Here is a 23,299-nt window from a genome sequence, read left to right on the forward strand (position 1 = left end):
ATTATTCAAAAATCGTCTAAAAAAAAAGAATTTTATATTTTAAATATTAGGGATGGTTATAATTTTGAATTAATGAGTTTTATGAAATTCAAAATACTTTAAAGTTATTTTTTAAAGTAATTTTATCATTTTAATAATAAATATGAATATTTTTGCAATCACATTATTTTATAAATTTTGAAAAATCATTACAAAAGATTTTACATTTTAGTTAAATATTTTATTAATTTACTTTAAGTTATAGTTATAATTTCGAGTTAATTAGTTTTGTAATTGAATTAGTTAGTTTATAATTAAGTTAATTATTTTTTATTTCGTTAAGATTAAGAAGCTCATTAATTAATTTATATTAACTCATCTTGTTTAAATTTTAGCCGAATTCACCAATTAAATTCTATTCAGCTATAATTGAAATCCATTATTTAATAACAATTTATCCCATCTTTTAAGAATAATTTTGGGCCACTTCCTAAAGGCCCAATTCTAATTCCCTATACAACAAATAATTCCAGCCCAGTCCAAACAACAATTCAACAATAATTCCAATTCAACACCCCTTTTCCAGCCCACACCCTTAGCTCCGACCTGGCCCAACTCTTTATCATCAACAAAGAGACCCAGTAGGTGAACATCACAACAGCTTCCAAACATCAACAATACAATACATACAACCGACAACAATACCATACATACATACCCAGCACCAAGCGACCCCACCCCATGCTTGCCTTTGTCTTCTTCACGCTAAATCAACCCGAAAATTGCATCTCATACCCTGAAAGAACCCATCCCTGTAGACCCATCACCCTCACGCCTCTTTTCCCCCTTTCTAAGGTATTTTCAAATCCCTTCCACTATTATCTTGAAAAGGGGCAGAGGAGTTCCGAATTTAAAATTGGAAAATTCACTTGATTTCTCCCTATTTTCCAGCTATAAATTCATCTCTATTGATCATTGTTTGGGGGGAAAAAAAGTTTTTGAGTTCGGTTCTTTGGCAATAATCGCTTTACACTTACAAATTTTATATTTAGTTCTCTGATTCTAAATTCCGAGAAGATCGCTGCTCGAATTTTCTTAGCATGCCTTTAGTATTCAAATAGAGTGGTGGAATTGCTCTTCTTGTCGTCCTAGTATCGCTGCTTCGGGAAAGGTAATATTTTTGTTCTTACTTTTCCTCTTTTCTTTTCAAATAAATTGTGATGTTGTTTATATCGGCTGGTTTTTCTTTGATTTTGAGATCGCTTCAATGTGTTTGACTTCTCATGGTTAATCGAGAGTTGGGTATGTATTAGAGGTGGTTGCTCGTTTATTCTCGGTCTTAGCATTCAAATATATATGTAGGCATCGAATGATTTTGTTCGCAAGGCTGAAACATATGCTATGCTGTTGTATATTAATTTGGAATTGTTGGGTTGCCTTAAGATTTGTCATTTTGTTGGTCTCTTTGGAAAATATATTTCTTAGCATGATTTGTATGTTGGTTAGCAATTTTTGGTGTTGTAGCCGTATCCCATTTGCTGAAGATTTAATTGTTATGGTTTGATTATTATTATACTTTTTTTTTTGCCTAACTATGAATAAGCTAAGAGTGAGCATGTTTATTTTGACTAGTATGTGTTTGGTTAGGCTAGATTGTGACAAAGGCTTTAATTCATTAACACTTATCCAAATCAGTGAGTTTACGTCACATTTTAAGAGTATGTCTTAGGTTGCTCCCTTCTCGGTCTAGCATGTAGCGAGGTCATTGGCTTGCTCTCTCTTTCTCTTTAATTATTTTGTCTATATAAGTAGTTGTTTTGAGTATGTATTAGAGTCATTGTATGTCCGTTCTTAATTCATTTTTTATGCGATTCAAGCATTCCCATTAGTATGTATTGAATTGTTATCCTTGTCAAGCATGCCTTTGGTGATGTATATTTGGATTGATTTGGATTTTTATGTAGTAAATTTTATCTCGCGCAAGCTACAACCCCTTATGACTTATATTTTCTGCCCATTTGCTATTTTCTTGGTGTGTTGGCATGTTCAGTTATTTCTTTTGTACTCGTTTCGCTATTTCGAATGCTGATGTTGCCTCTTTTTGCTTGTTGTATGAACCCCTTCCGAGTCATGGTGGACTTCTCTTCTTTGCATTTTCGAGTCGAGCCATAAAGGTTCTTTTCTTTGTCATTTGAGTCGGCCAGGCCGTCGAGAGCAGGTGTATAGGTTGAAAGCATCAAATAAGGCCTGAAATTGGATTAACTGATTCCGGAAAGCTGAAAGTGGGCTGAGATACAACATGTATACATTGAGATGCAGTCATTTGTGGATTGTTGCGCGGGCTACCACCAGATCCTGATGGATGAATGAGATGCAGAAAAGACAACATTCATTACGCCTTGGGGTGTATATTATTATCGGGTGATGCTGTTTGGTCTCAAAAATGCCGGTGCTACTTACATAAGGGCAATGACGACCATCTTTCACAATATGATTCACAAAGAGATCGAGGTGTATGTAGATGATGTCATAATTAAGTCCTGCAAGAGTTTAGATCGCTTGACTCACTTGAGGAAATTCTTTGATCAACTACGCCGATACAATTTGAAATTAAATCCCGCCAAGTGTGCTTTTGGAGTGCCGGCTGGAAAATTGTTGGGATTCACAGTTAACAGAAGGGGCATTGAGTTTGACCCTTCCAAGATCAAAGCGATTCAAGAATTACCTCCTCCGAAAACCAAGAAAGAAGTGATGAGTTTCCTGGGAAGGTTGAATTACATCAGTCGGTTTATAGCTCAATCCACCGTGGTGTGTGAGCCCATTTTCAAGTTGTTGAAAAAAGATGCCTTGACTAAGTGGACTGGAGAATGTCAAACTGCTTTTGATGTCATCAAGAATTATTTGTCCAATCCGCCAGTGTTGGTTCCTTCACGAGAAGGGAGTCCATTGTTGTTATATTTGTCTGTTTCAGATAACGCATTTGGATGCGTGCTTGGTCAACATGATGAGACTGGGAAAAAGGAGCGAGTCATTTATTACCTGAGCAAGAAATTCACTCCATATGAGGCTCGTTACACTATTTTGGAGAGGACATGTTGTGCTTTGACTTGGATTGCTCAAAAATTGAGTCATTATTTGTCTTCTTATACCACATACCTCATTTCTAGAATGGACCCGTTGAAGTATATTTTCCAGAAAGCAATGCCGATCGGAAAGTTGGTTAACTGGCAAATACTTTTGAGCGAGTTTGATATTGTGTAAGTGACTCAGAAGGCGATTAAAGCACAAACCTTAGCTGATCATTTTGCGGAGAATCCAGTTGATGAAGAGTATGAACCGCTCAAGACTTATTTTCCCGATAAAGAAGTTATATTTGTGGGTGAAGATATTTCCAAAGCATACCCTGGATGGAGGGTATTTTTTGATGGAGCGGCGAATCATCAAGGGAAAGGTATCAGAGCAGTCTTAGTATCAGAAACCGGTCAGCACTATCCTATGGCGGCTAAACTCCGATTTGATTGCACGAACAACATGGCTGAGTATGAAGCTTGCATCCTTGGTCTGAATATGGTAATTGATATTTCCGAAGCATACCCTGGATGGAGGGTATTTTTTGATAGAGCGGCAAATCATCAAGGGCAAGGTATCGGAGCAGTCTTAGTATCAGAAACCGGTCAGCACTATCCTATAGCGGTTAAACTCCGATTTGATTGCACGAACAACATTGCTGAGTATGAAGCTTGCATCCTCGGTCTGAATATGGTAATTGATATGAACGTTCATGAGTTGTTGGTTATTGGAGATTCAGATTTGCTAATTCACCAGGTTCAAGGAGAATGGGTCATAAAGAACCTAAAAATCACACCGTATGTGCGGTATATACAGAAGTTGTGCAAGAGATTTCACAAAATCGAGTTTAGGCACACTCCCAGGACACAGAATGAGTTAGCAGATGCTCTTGCCACCATCACATCAATGATTAAACATCCAGACACAAGTTATATTGATCCAGTGGATATAGAGGTAAAAAAGTAGCATGTCCATTGTTCACATATTGAAGCAGAACCACATGATTTGCCTTGGTATTTAGACATCAAAAAGTATTTGGAGACGGGGGCTTATCCTGAGAATGCAAAGTTCAACCAGAAGAAGTCGATACGTCGTTTGGCCCTCAATTTCTTTGCAAGCGGGGAAATTATTTATAGGAGGACTCCATATTTAGATCTGCTCAGATGTTTTGATGCTAGTGAAGCTGCAAAGCTTCTAGAATAAGTATATGCTGGAGTTTGTGGTACTCATATGAATGGGCTCACTTTGGCAAGAAAGATTCTTCGAGCCGGCTATTTTTGGATGACTATGGAGCATGATTGTAGCAAGTTTGTGCAGAAATGTCATAAATGTCAGGTGTATAGAGATTTGATTCGGGTGTCGCCTCACGAACTCAATGCTATGAGTTCGCCTTGGCCGTTTGTAGCTTGGGGCATGGATGTCATTGGTCCAATAGAGTCGGCCACCTCTAACGGACACAAATTCATTTTGGTTGCCATTGATTACTTCACCAAGTGGGTAGAAGCGACTTCGTATAAGTCGGTGACCAAGAAAGTTGTAGCTGACTTTGTTCGTAACAATTTGATATGTAGGTTTGGAGTACCGGAATCCATCATTACTGATAATGGAGCAAATCTCAACAATCATTTGATGAGAGAGATATGTGAACAATTCAAGATTACTCACCAAAATTCTACCGCTTATCGTCCCCAAATGAATGGAGTTGTAGAAGCCGCCAACAAGAACATAAAGAAGATTTTGAGGAAAATGATTGATAATCACAGAGGTTGGCATGAGATGCTGCCATATGCTACCGAACAACTGTCGGAACATCAGTTGGAGCTGCTCCATATTTGCTAGTATATGGAACAGAGGCAGTTATACCTACAGAAGTTGAAATACCTCCATTGAGAATCATCCAAGAAGTTGAATTGAGAGATGTTGAATGGGTTCGCAAGCGGATTGATCAGTTAGCACTGATTGATGAGAAAAGAATGGTTGCCGTTTGTCATGGTCAACTGTATCGATAGAGAATGATTCGTGCTTTCTACAAGAAAGTAAGAGCCAAAATGTTTGAAATTGGTTAGTTGGTTTTCAAACGTATTTTTCCTCACCAGGACGAATATAAAGGGAAATTTGCACCAAACTGGCAAGGACCCTACATGGATTTCAATTCGTGCTTTTTTATTAGTTTTGTCAATTTTCATAATTTTTAGATAATATATATGTTTTACATAATTATGTGTATAATTAATATATTTTATGATTATTCGAAAATCGTCTAAAAAAAAGATTTTATATTTTAAATATTAGGGATGGTTATAATTTTGAATTAATGAGTTTTATGAAATTCAAAATACTTTTAAGTTATTTTTTAAAATAATTTTATCATTTTAATAATAAACATTTATATTTTTGCAATCACGTTATTTTATAAATATTTGAAAAATCATCACAAAAGATTTTACATTTTAGTTAAATATTTTATTAATTTAATTTAAGTTATAGTTATAATTTCGAGCTATTTGTAATTCAATTAGTTAGTTTATAATTAAGTTAATTATTTTTTATTTCGTTAAGATTAAGAAGCTCATTAATTAATTTATATTAACTCATCTTGTTTAAATTTTAGCCGAATTCGCCAATTAAATTCTATTAGGCTATAATTGAAATCCATTATTTAATAACAATTTATCCCATCTTTTAAGAATAATTTTGGGCCACTTCCTAAAGGCCCAATTCTAATTCCCTATACAATAAATAATTCCAGCCCATTCCAAACAACAACTCGATAATAATTCCAATTCAACACCCCTTTTCCAACCCACACCATTAGCTCCGACCCGGCCCAACTCTTTATCATCAACAAAGAGACCCAGTAGGTGAACATCACAGCAGCTTCCAAACATCAACAATACAATACATACAACCGACAACAATACCATACATACATACCCAGCACCAAGCGACCCCACCCGATGCTTGCCTTCGTCTTCTTCACGCTAAATCAACCCGAAAATCACGTCTCCTACCATGCAAGAACCCATCAACCTCACGTCTCTTTTCCCCCTTTCTAAGGAATTTTCAAATCCCTTCCACTATTAGCTTGAAAAGGGGCAGAGGAGTTCCGAATTTAAAATTGGAAAATTCACCCGATTTCTCCCTATTTTCCAGCTATATATTCATCTATTTTGATCACTGTTTGGGGGAAAAAAAGTTTTTGAGTTCGGTTCTTTGGCAATAATCGCTTTACACTTACAAATTTTATATTTAGCTCTCTGATTCTAAATTCCGAGAAGATCGCCGCTCAAATTTTCTTAGCTTGCCTTTAGTATTCAAATAGAGTGGTGGAATCTCTCTTCTTGTTGTCCTAGTATCGCTGCTCCGAGAAAGGTAATATTCTTGTTCTTACTTTTCCTCTTTTCTTTTCTTTGATTTTGAGATTGCTTGAATGTGTTTGACTTCTCTTGGTTAATCGAGAGTTGGGTATGTATTAGAGGTGGTTGCTCATTTGTTCTTGGTCTTAGCATTCAAATATATATGTAGGCATCGAATGATTTTGTATGTTGTTTAGCTATTTTTGGTGGTGTTGTCGTAGCCCATTTGCTGAAGATTTAATTGTTATAGTTTGATTATTATTATATTTTATTTTATTTTTTGCCTAACTATGAATAAGCTAAGAGTCAGCATGTTTATTTTGACTAGTATGTGTTTGGTTAGGCTAGATTGTGACAAAGGCTTTAATTCATTAACTCTTATCCAAATCAGTGAGTTTTCGTCGCATTTTAAGAGTATGTCTTAGGTTGCTCCCTTCTCGGTCTAGCATGTAGCGAGGCCATTGGCTTGCTCTCTCTTTCTCTTTAATTATTTTGGCTATATAAGTAGTTGTTTTGAGTATGTATTAGAGTCATTGTATGTCCGTTCTTAATTCATTTTTTATGCGATTCAAGCATTCCCAATAGCATGTATTGAATTGTTATCCTTGTCAAGCATGTCTTTGGTGATGTATATTTGGATTGATTTGGATTTTTATGTAGTAAATTTTATCTCGCGCAAGCTATAATCCTTTATGACTTATATTTTCTGCCCATTTGCTCTTTTCTTGGTGTGTTGACATGTTCGGTTATTTCTTTTGTACTCGTTTCGCTATTTCGAATGCTGATGTTGTCTCTTTTTGCTTGTTGTATGAACCCTTTCCGAGTCCATGGTGGACTCCTCTTCTTCGCATTTCCGAGTCGAGCCATAAAGGCTCTTTTCTTTGTCATTTGAGTCGGCCAGGCCGTCGAGAGCAGGTGTACAGGTTGAAAGCATCAAATAAGGCCTGAAATTGGATTAACAGATTCCGAAAAGCTGAAAGTGGGCTGAGACACAGCATGTATACATTGATATACATGTTGTATACACTAGCATACGTACTAAAATACCATATACAGGTTCAAAAATGAAAATACAGGTTGAAGTGGATCGTATACGATTGGTGTACGGTTCAAAATACAGGAAAATGGGCCATGACGCGACCCGTATACAGCTGTATACATTTGGTGTATATACAAGATTTCAAGGGGCAAAAGTAGGGTCAAAGCCCAAACCCAATTGCTACAGGCCCAAGAAGGGTCCAAATTCAATTTTTCCTTTACCTAACTTATTTAATAGTGTGATTATTTATTTATTTATTTTATTAAAATTGTGACTTAATTTAATTAAATTCCCCAAAAGATGAATCATAAAAATAATTCATTTTTATTAACTCTTATACTTATTCAAATATTTTTAGTCAAAGCTTTCACTTATCTTTAATTAGATTAAAATGATTTCTTGGTTTATCTACCAAGTTTGTTCGAATTATTATTTCTAATAAATGACGTAAATAAATTTTAATCAATCTAATTTTGTTAAAATCCTAATTGATCAAGTTGTTTCAATTAAGATCCTATTTTCTAAAAAATTAAAAATTATTCTTTATTTAACTATTTTATCAAAGTTAACCGAATATTGTAAAATATTATATATTTTATGTTAAATCATTTTCCTAAATAATTTTTTTTTTCTGAAGATATGTTCTTTAAGGGTCTTCTTCATTTAAATCACCTTTTTTTTTTACTCATTTCAAAATTGTTCTAAGTTAAAGTTTTTTTTTTTTAATAAACTTTAAAAAATGTTAGTCAAAACCTTTTCAATTGATTAATTAAAAAAAAAAATACTTACTTAAGTCATTTTCTCAAAAAAGGTTAGTCAATTAATTTAAAATGATTTTCATGCTTTAATTTATTAAATTGGTTTAAATTATTATTTAAAATGAATTAAATAAATTCTAATTAATCTAGTTTTATTAATATTCTAATAACTTGTATTTCGAGTTAAATGTTTCATTTTGGATCCCTTTCTCTAAAAAATAAAAATAAAATAAAATGTGTCATTTATTTAACTATTTTTTCTTAAAGTTAACCAAATATTGTAAATTATCCTTCTTATGTTAAATTACTTTTTCTAAAAAATAGTCAAAATATATTTTAGTCAAGTCGCAGGTCAACCGTATGTTAGCGGGCACTTCAAATGCTAAAACCTTTCTCGAAGTGTAAATTGAACCCCGAACCTTCTTTGGTATTTTCAAATGATTTTTCTGTTTAAATCTTTGAAAATTATAAGTTTTCTTAATTTCTTTAAAAAATTAAGTGACAACTCTTTTCTAAGTATTTTTCTCAAATTGTTCTATACTTAGAACATTTCAAAAAGTGATTTTTCTAAAGATAGGAAAGTTACGGCACAACAAGTGTAATTATGTTAAGTAATCGAATCCAAGTGATTGGGGAAGAAACCGTTCGAATCTAGGCAAAATAGGGTGAGAAAATGAGCAAAGAAAGTTGTCTGGGTTTTCTGGGTTAGGGCCTGGCGCGATGCGCCAGCCAGAGCGCCCCAAACCCTTCTCTGAAGTTTAGGGGCTGGCTCCCCGCACCACCCAGAGCGCCAGGGTCGTCTGCCCCATCCAGTTTGTCGTCAATTTCCCCGTTTGAGTTCGTTTAAAGTGCATATTCACTCCCTTTCGATTCTAACTACTCTAAGCTACTTCTAAACACCTAAAATCATTCCTAGCATGATCATAACCTTGAATTCATAATTCAAATTCAAGGTAGAGTTAACAATTAAGTTTTGAGAGTTCTTTAGAACATTTTAAGAAAGTCCCTTTGAGTCCTTTTGTGGAGTCTTCTACAGCTTCTAGTAACTTGTTCCAAGACTCAAGTAAGTGAGCATGAGAGTGAGGAGAATGTATCAATAAGTCTACACTATCATCTATATATTTCATATCATGAACCATAACTTTTGAATTCATAATTTACATTCAACAGAGAGTTAAGAGTAGAGTTCAAGAAAGCCTTTGAGTTCAATTGTGAATCCTTTGAGATCAATTATCAATTCGAACTAAGTTCGAGTAAGTAAGTAAGAGAATGAGAATAGTCGCATACATGATTTCCATGTAGTTATGTAGACCTTCCAGTCGAGTCGTTCATGCCCATAACTTCTGCATGAACCCCGTAAATTGAGTATCATTGAGAGAAATAGTATCTTAAAGTTCCAAGTCTCGAATATTGAGTTCCTAATCCCCTTTGAGCTTATATTTCTAATCATGGGACTATTACATGTTACCCATGAAGTCTTTGAGTTGAATTGTTCATGCCCATAATTCCGCATGAACCCTATGAGTTGAGCAATCTTGAGATGAAAAGTATCCTTGAGTCCTTGAGTTGAGTAGTTCATGCTCATAATTCCACATGAACCCTCTTAGTTGAGCATTCTTTAAATGAGTAGTTTCATTAAAGTTCTTGAGTTCCAAGTATTGAGTTCTATCTATGGTTATTAAAAACCTTGTATTGAGTCGTTCATGTCCATAATTCGGGATGAACCATATCTTAAGAAGTCTTTTACAAATGTTTAAACTTTGTTTTAAGACTTAAAGCATTGAGTTCAGTAAAGGGTAAAGTTTGAACTCATTTTCTTCAAAAGTATATGGGGACTAAGTATTCCCAAAGAGTTTATAAATGTTTTCACATTTAAATAAGAATGGAAACTGAGATTTCCAAAGAGCTTTCGGGCTAGTTTTCAAAAAAGAGTAATCGCTTTCTAAATGAAGTAAGAAGGGAAACTGAGATTTCCAAGATACCCTTTGAGCTAAGTTTTGAGCACAATTCTCAAATGACCAAAGAAGTATGTTTTTAAAACATAAGAGCTAGTATGTTTTGGGAGTAGTATTGAGCACCAAGTGGGGGCGAGCATGAGTTCCGATAACTCACGTCTCCATAAAACCATGTAGTCATCATGGGTAGAAAATGGTCATACTTTTTAGATGAACCCCTTTTCACATAGACTAGTGGATTCACTAAGTTAAGTTAAGGTCTTATACTGATGGCAAGGTATAGGATGGTCCTTGGCAGCGTGAGGTAAAGTATTGTATCATCACTATAACTCTTAAGTGATGGTTGTCGGTTAGAGAAACTCCCACAGAAGTTATTGTATTTTATATACATCAGTTTATTTTGTATTTTTACATACATCTCAGAGTTCATATTGTATCGTTGCATACATACAGAGTTATCATTGTATTTATAAATACACAAAGTTGAAAAACCAAGCTTTTTTGTAAATTGCACATGTCTTTAAACTGCTTTATATTGAAATGAGTCCAGTTATGTTGAGTATTTCGAATTGAGTACCTTAAGTTGAGTATCTTGAGTTGATTTGTGCTTCATTGGGTCGAGTATCATATCTTTGAAGTTGAGTATCTAATCCTTGAGTTGAGTATCTTATTCTTAAGTTGAGTTGAGTTGAGTGAGTTTGAAAAAAAGTACGTATGTTTCCTTTTTTATCAAGTTTCAAGCTAATGTTATATTTTAGAATTCCTCTTACATGCTCATACATTTCACGTACTGAGCCATTTGGCCTGCATTTTCTCATGATGCAGACACAAGTATTCAAGATCATCAACAGGAGCTTCGTTGATACATCCGAGAGTTCGAGTTAGCTATGGTGAGCCTCCTTGCTTCCGGAGGAATTCATTTACCTTTCAGTTATATCGGTTGTTAGGATGTCGTGGGTCTTGTCCCGACTTCCATCTTTATCAGTTAGAGGCTTCATAGATAGTTAGTCTAGTTGAGAAGTCTGTATCATTTATTTTATTAAATGTTTTAAAGACTTAAGTTGCCTATTTTATGGCGAGTTGAATATATTATTTTTATTCTAAGTTGTTCATTTGAGTTAAAGTTTTGCAAAATTGATTTTATTGAATTTCATTTCAGTTTTAAGCTTTTGCATGCTCAAGTTAGTCTTCCGCTTGTAGTCAGCCAGGATGAGGGTTCACTTGGGGACCAACAATGGTTCTTGAGTGCCGGCCACGTCCAGGGTGTAGACTCGGATCGTGACATCTAGTCCTAATTTGAGTTGTGCATGCTTTGATTTTGGTTTTGGGGGTTGCGGGGTTGAATTCGAGAAAGTGGGTTGAAAGTAGGCACGTTGGGTCATTTGACGAGCTGGGTCGAGCTCATCGAACCACTCGGCGAATCGTCGAAGTCTCCCATCTCGCCTTTAATTTCACATTTTATTTGTTGTTGAACTCTGCAACTTTCGGCGAGAAGTCTGACGTCGGTAAAGGCACTCGACGACTCGCCGTAAGTCTTCTTGATCGCCCTTTGTCTGCACCCATGAACCCTTTTTGCACTATAACTTTCGACGGTCTAACCTTTGCTCGCCGAAAACTGTCGGCAATTCGTCGAAAGGCCTTTCCCATCGCCGACTTGCCAGAATTTTTTAGTCAATCCCTTCAGCGAGCTCGACCTAGCTCGCCAAAAAGATTCGGCAACTAGCTGACTGGTTCGGCGAATCTGTTTGCAACTATTTTTCTGTGATTTTAATTGAATTGTTTTTATTAGTTGTTTAAATAGAGAAACACTTCTATTAGTTGTTAAAAGGGTTGGAAAGAGGGACCCCTTTCGCGCTGTCGTCGTATCGCTCACTCAGCTCTGGCTTTGACTTCGACTTTGGAAAATGATCGAAAGATTATTTTTTGGACAAAGTTTTATTTTAATTATTTAGTTAATTAATCAAATTAAATTAAATTGCCAAAACGTTTCAATTATTAGTTAATTAACCGAAACGTTTTGACCCGACTCTGATCCGCGCGACTTGTTTTATTTAAATTCTTTCCCATTTTATTTTGAATTTCTCACCGTTGGAAATGACTGGTCTGAAAGGTTGCAACTTTCAGGAACAACTATGACCGTTTGAAAGGTTGCAAACTTTCATGAATGGTCGTGTGGATTCTGAAAGGTTGTAACCTTTCGGAACCAGTTTCTCTTGGCTATAAATACCCGTATTTTTCAGATTTTTTACTTATGAAAGTTTTTGATTTCTTCTTCTTCTTCTGCACAAATTTTCTTCGTGTACTTTACTGTCGTTGAGTGGCTCACTGACACTAGCGTTTTGGGTATCAATACACTGGTGATTGAGATCATTCTATCTTGGGAGGACATATTTCAAATCAAACCTCAGTTATTATAGGGGAATAATTTCCTTAAGGGGACACTGTGCATTCAGTGGGCTTGATCTTCTTTCCATTCTATTTTTCCAGATTCTGGTATGTTTTACAGATTTTAGTTTTGTGAATTAATTTATGTTCTTTTATTCTTCATTGGTTCAATAAACTTTGGTAACTTCGTGTGTCTGCAAAGTTTGTTGTAATTAATAGTACTATTTTTACACACATATTGGGCAACATGTTTAGCTAATGCTACATCAACGCTATTACTTTGCCTGCGTAGATCTGATGGGTCAACATTGTGGAATATTGGGATCGCTTCCTGACCCTTCTTTTCAACACAATCCATAATTTTGGTGAGCTCCTCCAAGCACCATTTGGACGAAGCATAGTTCTCGGAGAAGACGATTATTGCAATTCTGGATTCTTCAATGGCTTTTAGTAGTTCTGCGGAGATGGGTCTTCCTCTTTCAAGTTTCTCATCGTCTTTGAATACGTTGAATCCTCTCTCTTCCAAGCGTTTGTAGAGATGGGAAACAAACTTGTTGCGAGTATCTTCACCTCTAAAGCTCAAGAAGGCATCATATTTCCACTTTTGGTTCGATTCTTTCTGGGGATCCATGGAGAAATCTAACGAAGAAAAAGAAGATGTGAAGCAAAAAATTAATGAGATAAAAATGATGGGAATACAATCAATTATCCATTGACTAAAAGTAAAGAAACATTCAACAGGACAACTTTGCCCCAGTTCCTTATTTATACGTCTCACAATTTAGGGGCGGAGCAACCGGTCAGGTTCATACTCTCCTTCGGCAGAAAAATATACTAATATGATTAAAATAATTTTTTTTTTATGTACATATAGTAGATGTCGAACTCCTCCACATAGTTTGTCTGCCTTTTTCTTTAAATTTTGAACATCCGTAGTGAAAATCCTAGGCCCACCACTGCTCACACTCAATTATCTATGGATTAAAACTGATACATGAACTACTTATACTTATATTCTGTAGGTTCTAACTATTATTTTGGATAAAAATATACTTATTTATTAATTTGGATATTTAATATAATAATTTTAGAAATGATTTCTCAACTTATAAATAGAATTGTCATTTACAATTATAGTAGACTTAAAAGACATTTGAATAAGATGATCTCTACTTATTACATTACTTATTTTTACAGCAATAAGCAATTCTTTTATCACCTTAGATTTTAATTATTTGATCCATTATAACATTTAAACTATTTGATTATCAGACAAAAAGGTCGCCATCAATGAAGATTTTTTTTTCATATGTAAGTGTGTCTTAAGATTTTGTATTTCGTGTGATATAATTCAAATATAATTGGATAAACGGACAAATATACTCCTCAAATTTCAAATACACATTAGAATACCATTGAATTACTATATGAATGGACACTTTCAATAATTACATGTTATGTCCTACTTTAAAGCCGAATACAATGTATATGTCTTGAATAGAAATTGTATTTGAGATATAATCTTGCTTAAAATTGCATCATTCACTTTTTTCTACTCTCCACTCTCGTTCTTTTATTCCTCTCCCTCTGTGAATATGTGTTTTACAATTGCAGCTTTAAGTACTATATTGCATGTATATGATGTATAGGTATATGTGTGTATGTGTGTTTTATACTTACTCTCTCTGTTCCATATTAGTATGTTCATCACTTTTCATTTTGCACATTACTTAATAAACCATAAATAAGAATATAATTTTATTAATTCACTCATTAAAAAACTTTTTGAAATTTTACAAACAAATATGAACACTTTCAAAAATAATTAATTGCAATGATAATATAGAAAAAAACTAATTAATGTATTTTTTAATTTAGTAAGGTGGACAACTACTGTGGAATAACTATTTTTAGTATAATGATCAACTAATATGAAAAGAAAAGAGTATTTCATAACATACATATGCATATATATATATATATATATATATATATATATCAATTTTATTGGATACAATGATTTTAGAGCAAGTCATATTCTTATTTGGTTGGAGAATTTCAATTATTATGTATCATTTATGCATGGATATAGATATACTTGGAAGAAAGAGAATTGTATCAGCATGTATAAACTATTTTTCCTGATTAAATTGTTTTAAGAAGTGTTAAATTTGAAAAGATAATTAAGACCTGAAAATTTATTCGACAATTCATAGTTACTAAATACACATATACACATATGTATCTCTTCTAAATGTCACTCATCTCTCATAGATACATAGATGCACATATACACGTATATATCTTCTTAAAGATGTGCACTTGTCCATCATGAAAGAAAGAATCCTAGGAAAAAAGAAAATCTTCATTGATTTATATAATTTTATAAAATTATTATTAGGTTGAATAGATGAACAAGTTATGTTAGCTTAATCATGTAATTTGTTTTGGGATAAGGGTCTGAAAAATATCCTAACTTTGGTCGAATTTGCTGTAACGATACTAAACTTTCATGAGGACCTATTGTCTCCCTAGACTATTTAATACCGTATTTTAAACATATATATTTGCCCACGTGGACATAAAAAATAATGTAAAATTATAAATAGTAATGTGTCCATGTGGGCACATATACATTTAAAATACACTATTAAATAGTTCAGGGGGTAAAAAATACGGTATTAAATAGTCTAGGGAGGTAATAGGTCCTCATGAAAGTTTAGTATCACAACAGCAAATTCGACCAAAGTTGGGGTATTTTTTAGACCCTTATTTTTTCACCCATTCTTTTACCCTTTCAAATCCGACCCAAAAATAACATAAAAAAAACCTCTTGTTTGTTTGTTTGTTTGTTTGTTTGTGGAACGACCGTTTAGTTTGTTTTCATCATAATTACTAAATTCTAGAATAGTAGTATCACACAAAACATGATGTCATTACAATAACATTAATAATTACAATTGGGCATTTTTATCCATTTTTTTTTATATCTAGCTAAAAAATGTTCAAATCGGAGATTTTTATCTACCACAATTTTCGTCGTTGCAGTTGGACCCTCTACGACATTTTGAATTGGTGCATTAAGATCATGTTCTTCCTTGATTATCATGTTGTGAAATATAATACATGTATTTATTATATCATGTCACACTTTCTTTCTCAAAAAACGTGACAGTCCTATAAAAATTGCAAAACATGATTGCAGAACTCCTAAAAAAAAAATTGAAATATTATTAATTCTAGATTAAAGTAGTATATATTAAATAATAAAAATTTTAAAATATTATATTACATTTAAAAAGAATTACAAATATTAGAGATTTAATTAATGATTTTGTATGAAAAATAATATGTTATTTACATAATAATAAAAAAAAATAAAGAGTATAAATAGTTGTTCTCCAAATACAGAAAGTGAATTGAAGATGGGTTGGAGAATACCCTCTAAATATAAAGGATACAAAGTAAAATAGAGATGATCGGAGATGTCTTATTCTATTAGAAAAGTGGCCCTTATTTATTTAAGAGGACACGTGGCTTATAATTGCTGAACCAATGTTTACTGCAGCTGATGGAGATCTGCAAAGTTGACTTAAGCGTTTACTGGATGACTCATTGTTGTTATTGGTTCCAAATTGCCACAAGATCTCACATTTTCACCGATAGCCAGTCCAGAGTCCGACTTTACCCATGGCTTCCCAATTTCTATCTGTCAAAAAATGGAAATATATTTTCTACAGGAAGACTTCAACGAAAACTTTGTTACCGATCTTTACAAACGTCTGGAAGACATAGGAATCAAGGCATTCAAACACGATAGCAGATTTGCAAAACTAGCACCATTTTCGGCAGAAATCTCAGAAGCCATCGAGGAATCAAGGATTGCTATTACAATCTTCTCCGAGATGTATGCTTTATCCAGACTGTGCTTGGAAGAAATCACCAAGATCATGGAGTGCGTTGGCAGACGCAGACAAAAATTCTTCCCGGTCTTCTATCGCACAGAACCATCAGAAGTATCACTCAAGTTTGATATAGTAAGAAAATATTTACCATTCCCGGTTCATAGGTATAAGGACGCTCTCTCTAAAGCATTCGACATTGTGGGAGATTCCCATAAACTTTTTCAACCTATCCGTTGGTGAGTAGTAACTCAAAAAAACTAGCTGAGTCTCATTCAATTTTTTGGGATATTCTCTATTTTTCTTCTGCTTTATATATTTCTTGACACAGCCTCTGTGTGGTGGCTTAAGACAAAGAAAGTAGTAAGTGGGAATTTATCGTAGTGGTGTTCGGATCCACTTATTTTTAGTGAGTTTTAGCGTTTAAATACTATGTTTAACAGTAATTGTCCATTATTAATTTTACACATTATTTGAAAAATGTGTTAAATGATAAATAATATTTAATAATAAGGATAAAATAGACATAAAAGGTAAATTATTTCTTGATTTTCTAAATTGAACAAGTATTGTTCGATAACTATTTTTAATATAATGAACAACTATTATTGAACATAGTAAATATTTTATTTGTTTGTTTTGAAATTGTTTGGATAAACATTGAAAGTGTTTTTAAATATTTTTTTAAAGCTAAAAAAGTAAAAAAGAATCAAAAGTTGGTGTTCCTATTTATGATTTTTTTACTTTTTAACTTATAAGTCACTTTAAAAAACTCAATTCAAACACCCCTGAATTCTTTGGATATATAACTCATGATTTAACCAAGTGCATCATTGAACTTTTTGGGTTATATATAATTGAACTTTTTGGGTTATATATAAGAAAACTTACACATTGATATAGTAAGAAAATATTTACCATTTGTAGCAATAATATTTTTTTCATTTAAACACTTATAATACAATTTTAATACATGTTATAGAGAATAAGTTATAAAACACATATAATACAAGTTTTACTAATGAATAATATATTTATCACATATTGTAATACACTTATAATATATTGTGTCAATTTCTTATCAAACAAGTATAATATATGTTAAAACACTTATAATACATATATATTAAGCATAATACATAAACATGACCCTTAATTTGGCTTCAGAGGACAACTATGCCCTCAAACTTTGAGTGTGCACAAGTAGACACTTAAACTTGTATAAAATTGAACAAGTAGACACACGTGTCCTACATGGCATAAAACATGTAAGGCGACATGTAGGACACAAAATTTCCATGTAGAGTGCCATATAAGACGAATGTGTCTATTTGTTCAATTTTATACAAGTTTAAGTGTCTACTTGTGCACACCCAAAGTTAAGGGTCATAGTTGCCAGCTAACGCCAAGTTAAGGGTCATAGTTGCCAGCTAACACCAAGTTAAGGGTCATAGTTGCCAGCTAACGTCAAGTTAAGGGTCATGTTTATATATTATGCCTATATATTATATGCATAATTCACTTTTAATACATAAAACATATTTAACATAATATTGCTATGTATTATTATAAATGTTAATAAATAAAAAATATCTCTAAAATCAGTAATTGTTTATTAAAAGTACTCAGCCAAGTAGTTTTCCCTATACAAAGTATATAATTTTATGGAAGTTCATGAGTTTATTTGGGCCTAAATCCACTCCTGAAAGGAGTTTGGACAACCTTGGAACCGTAAATTCTATTGTATCGTATCGTTACTTTAGTATTTTTTTCTCATTTTGTCTTTATTTATTATTTAATAATTATATTTCATCTTTTATCTTACCTTTTTATAGTAGTTCTACCGCATACCCTACTTTTCTTATAGATTTATCATTCAAATAATGATTGTGTGACATTATGTAACATGAAAAACAATACAATCTATCCAAATAATGTATTCATTGAAACAATAAATACAATACAATACATTATGAAACATAACAACCATCCAAAAATCACTTTGCCTGGATTAAGTCTCAATGTCCGGCTGAGTGGTGTCAAGAGGTGGTAATTTAACCTTTTAATTTATAAGTAGAAGGAGTATCTTAAAATATCCTCAATTTTGAGTCACAAACCTATTCAAATCAAATAAGTGCAAATTTTTAATCTAAATAAATGCACCTAAAAGCACTTTCGGTTATTGATCCAAAGGACGGGCACAGATGAATTTCTCGGTTATAAAAAAAAAACACTTTCTAAGTTTGGACAAGGGTCAAATATACCGCTATACTATTAGAAATAGTTTAAATATACCTTAGTTATACTTTCGAGCTAAACATATCCCTCCCATTATACTTTTGGCACATATTTACCCTTATAACTAACAGAGGGACACGTGGACGACTAGCATTACAAAAACCCATCTAATTTAAACCATACCCAATTGTATGGTTTTCCCCCCTACCCAAATTAATTTTCCCAATCCAATTAATAGTATCTAACCCAATTTAAACTTCAAAGATAAAAAATGAGAGGACCTGTAAATATAATCCATTTTGCAAACAAAATTAGTACTCTCTCCGTTTAATAAAGAATTATCTAGTTTGACTTGGAACAGAGTTTAAGAAAGGAAAGAAGATTTTTTTAATCTTGAAGTTCTAAATTAAAGTTATATCAAATATACCAAAATACCCTTTAATCTTGTGGCCTTAAACATGTCACGTGAAAAGTTAAAGTTAAAGTGTTGCCAAAAAAGGAAATGGGTCATTATTTTTGAAGCATACTAAAAAGAAAATTAGACATTAACAGAGACATTAGGGAGAGCACAAAATTATGGATGAGTTGAAGCCAATGCCACCAAATTCAAGTCCTCTTACTCCTCTAACCTTCTTGGAAAGAGCCGCTACCATCTATGCCGATTGCCCTTACATAAGCTTATGAAGAAGTTAGTGACGATGAATTATATTTTATTTAGTGACAAGGTAGAAACTGCACCATGGAAAGTTCTTTAAAAATGTTTTCAGTTGGTAAACCTAAGTGGAGATGATAAACATTTTGATCCTTACAAATTAAAGAAACACAAATAAAATTATTTAGGTTTTTTATGGTTGAAGTTTAAATTGGGTTGGATGATATTAATTGGGTGGTAAAATTGATTCGGGCAGGTTGGGTTAACTTATAAGTGAATATGATTAAAATTGGATGTTTTTTTTTTAATCCTGGCTGTCCACATGTCCCTTTGTTAGTTATAAAGGCAAATATGTGCCAAAAGTATAACAGGAAGATATATTTATCTCGAAAGTATAACTAAGGTATATTTAAACTATATTCAATAGTATGTAGTATATTTAACCCTTTTCAGTTCTGTGTTTATATAAATATATTGTACAGTCAACCATCCAAGAATCACTCAACCTACATAAATATTATACGAGCTTTGCCTGGATGATTTTTTTTTAGCTGCAGCTAAACTCCCTATACTTTGTAACTATATTGCTTAAACTCTTCAAAAATATCAATGGTTGTGTGTCGAATCCTCCGAAAATAGTGTATTTTCGAAGGATTTGACACCGAGCAACTTAGCTATGCAATTATTCTTTGTAATGTAGTTTACCTGTGTTTGTTTGGTGAGGATGTGCGCACTGGGTGGCATAGAGTGGATAACTATTCCAATTTCCAGCTAAAAAAATTGACAAGTCCGTTGTCAATTTGAGGTGTTGTTTCTTGCAAATTTAGAGAAATTTTAATGTCACATTTTTCAGGACATAGGTAATGCTTTCCGCTTTCATCAATTATCACATTTCAAATATTTTATTGATATGATATGTTCTATTGGACACAGGAACGCTAAAGAATGTATCGAGGAAATTGTTGATAAGGCTTCTCAGGTTATGAACATTCCAAAATATCCTGTGGGAATCAGATCTCGTGTAGAAGAAGTAAAATCATTGTTGAAAGTTGAATCTGGCGGTGTTCATTCTATAGGGATATGGGGGATGGCTGGTGTAGGGAAGACAACTGTTGCCAGAGCACTTTTTAATGAGATCTCTTGTCAATTTGAAGAGTCTTGTTTTGTTGCAAATGTTAGGAGAGTGATAGAAAAGCATGGACCGGGAGGCCTACACCATTTGCAACAGAAGCTTCTTTCCCAGATTCTGAAGAAACATTCTGTTGGTTTAGCAAATTTTGCTAAAGGCGACGAATTTATAAGCCAAATGCTTCGTTCCAGGAAAGTTCTAATTATTCTTGATGATATGGATGACAATCACCAATTGGAACATTTAACTGGAAAGCGTAATTTGTTTGGTGATGGCAGTAAGGTCATTACAACAACTAGAAGTTTTGATTTACTTGGCAAGCATGATGTGGTTTATCGTGTCCCAGAACTGACCAACAATGAGGCTTTAGAACTTTTTAGTTGGCACACCTTTCAACAAGGAGCTCCAGTTAAAGACTTTGAAGAGCTCTCGTGCTGTGTAGTAGATTATGCTAAAGGCTCACCCTTAACTCTGGAGATCTTGGGTTCTTTTCTGTACAAACAAAGTACAAAAGGGCAGATAAGTGCATTATATAGACTCCAAGATTTCGGAGATGAGAAAATTGATAGGTTACTTATCATAAGTTTAGATGCATTGGGTGCCGAATACAAGAATATATTTCTTCATATTGCATGCTTCTTTTTTTTGAGACAAGGTAACTAATATATTGCATGCTTCTTTAGAGGAAAAAAGAAAAAAGATGTGATTACAGTATTGTATAAACTTGGCTTCGAGTTAGTTAATGAAATAGATGTCCTCGAAAGATCATTTTTATATATCTCAGAAGGAATGATTGAGATGCACGATCCGATAGCACAAATGGGTCAGCAAGTGGCACGTGATGCTGAGCAGGGCAAGCCATGGAATTGCAGTAGACTATGGCATGAAAAAGATATGAACACTGTTTCTGCATATCTGGTGTCTGGTCCTCTAATGGTTGAGAATTCTGCTGACATTCTTTTTTCCTCTTGAGCATTATTTTGCCTTAAAAAAAGTAGATGTCGATTTGAATAGGCTATACGAACTAGTTAGGCTAAGGTTTAGTCGTGCTGATACACTTACAATATATACGGTATATGCTAGGAGTATTTTTAGCTTGTTCAGAGATTTGTATGTAAGTAGAAAAATGTAGAGACCCACCTTACGGTTTTTAAGAAAATATAGAGACCCCCCTTGTGTTAGAGAACTCCCTAATTAGTCTTGTATCAAAATTATTGAGTATTGAAATGAAACTAGTACAAATTAAACGGAATAGATTTGAGGATTCATATAGCCGACCCCAAAATTATTTAACATTTGGAACATAGTTAATGATGTTGTCTTCTACTTTGTTTCGTAGAGAGGGCAGATTTGACATGCGAGCCTCTTCTGTCTTTCTGTTAATGTATAGATAATTGTTTTCAGTCAACCCTCCTTGAGATTCCCTTTTCTTCTTTATCTTATTAATTCTTTTTGCTTCTGGGTTCTACTCCCAAGTCTTTACCTACTCTTGCTTGTATATTTGCAGATTGCCAGAACCCATACATTTTCCGTGGCTCCAAAAAATAAAGCGAATCAAAAGTGGAAATATGATACCTTTTTGAGTTTTAGAGGAGAAGACACCCGCAATAACTTTGTTGCCCATCTTTTTAAACGTCTCCAAGACATAGGAATCAATGTATTCAAAGATGATGTGGAACTTGAAAGAGGAAAGTTCATTTCAACAGAACTCTTGAAAGCCATTGAGGAATCAAGAACTGCCATTATTATCTTCTCCAAGGACTATGCTTCATCCACCTGGTGCTTGGAGGAACTCACAATGATCATGGAGTGTGTTGACAAGAAGGAACAGAAAGCATATCCTGTCTTCTATAACGTCGAACCATCAGATATACTCATGAAAAGTAAGTAATCAGAAATATTCATTGAAAGTAACACTCCTGACTCACTAATAATATTATTTATTGTTCTGACTTATTTAACTTATCAAACTTAAATGCTCTTTCAAGATAACTTTTCTAATCATTATTTTGGTATTTTCTCTTCTATAGCTAATACATACATACCTGAAATTAACATTTTAAGCTCTCTGTGAAGCTGAGAGCAGCAGCTTTGCTAAAGCATTGGAAAAACACAGGGAAGATTTCAAGGCTAATTTTGAGAAGTTGGCAAGCAAACACGAGGCCGATATTGCTCTCAGGAAAAAAGATGAGACAAATCACAAGGATAATTTGGAGAAGGTGCAGAGGTGGAAGGACGCTCTACATAGAGCTGCTGGAATAGCAGGACTGGATGTTCGTAAAACTGCTAATGGGTAAGTAGTAAAAGATCCCTTGAGTTTTCACTTAATCATTGAGACATCTTTTCATTTTTTGGGAAATGCCATGCAAAGTTCCAATGGTTTCCGTAGTCTTTGAAATAAACATGCTTTTAAGAATTGCATGTGAACTTTTGTAAGTTTTCTACTTTTTGGTATAATTCATGTTACGGATGCCTTTGCCCAAGAATTCAATAAATTTGCTACTTTATCTAAAGAGAACATCATGAAAACACCAGGGGTCAGTTTATTATATAATTTCTGATAAGGAACCAAAAACTCTTGACTCTAATTGAGAGTATTTCAAGACCACTCTTCTTCTTTTACTTATAAGAAAGTCTCTCTATTCTAGTTTAAAAGATCAAATTACCTTCTGAAAATACCATTCAATTGGATGTGCAATACAAGCTTTTGGGCTAAAATACACTTGAGATGAACTCATTAACAGATTATTTATCAGGGATGGGTGGAGGGGTAGGGGTGGAATTCAAGAGAGAAACAGAATCATGTTAACATGACATAATTTTGGTTACAGTATGCT

The 23,299-nt window shown here is 33.6% G+C and overlaps 2 protein-coding genes and 1 pseudogene across 4 annotated transcripts in view; 2 read left to right on the forward strand and 1 right to left on the reverse strand.

The window, feature by feature from the left end:
• LOC125872667 (TMV resistance protein N-like) overlaps positions 1-23,299 on the reverse strand; it is a 163,261-nt pseudogene that overhangs the window by 98,119 nt on the left and 41,843 nt on the right.
• LOC125872635 (TMV resistance protein N-like) overlaps positions 1-23,299 on the forward strand; it is a 363,550-nt gene that overhangs the window by 89,770 nt on the left and 250,481 nt on the right. The gene's annotated exons all lie outside the window — the stretch shown is intronic.
• Positions 1-23,299, forward strand: part of LOC125872634 (TMV resistance protein N-like) — a 360,886-nt gene that overhangs the window by 62,664 nt on the left and 274,923 nt on the right. Inside the window, exon 1 of one of the 3 annotated variants that reach the window (XM_049553394.1) lies at positions 21,135-21,330. The exons of the other annotated variants lie outside the window; for them this stretch is intronic. Within the exon in view, the coding sequence (XP_049409351.1) occupies positions 21,252-21,330 (79 nt within the window). The 5' untranslated portion in view covers positions 21,135-21,251. Of the gene's footprint in view, positions 1-21,134; positions 21,331-23,299 lie in introns of those variants that run through there. 3 annotated transcript variants of the gene reach the window in all.

This window comes from Solanum stenotomum, chromosome 8, assembly GCF_019186545.1.
Source record: "Solanum stenotomum isolate F172 chromosome 8, ASM1918654v1, whole genome shotgun sequence".
Lineage (NCBI taxonomy): Eukaryota > Viridiplantae > Streptophyta > Magnoliopsida > Solanales > Solanaceae > Solanum > Solanum stenotomum.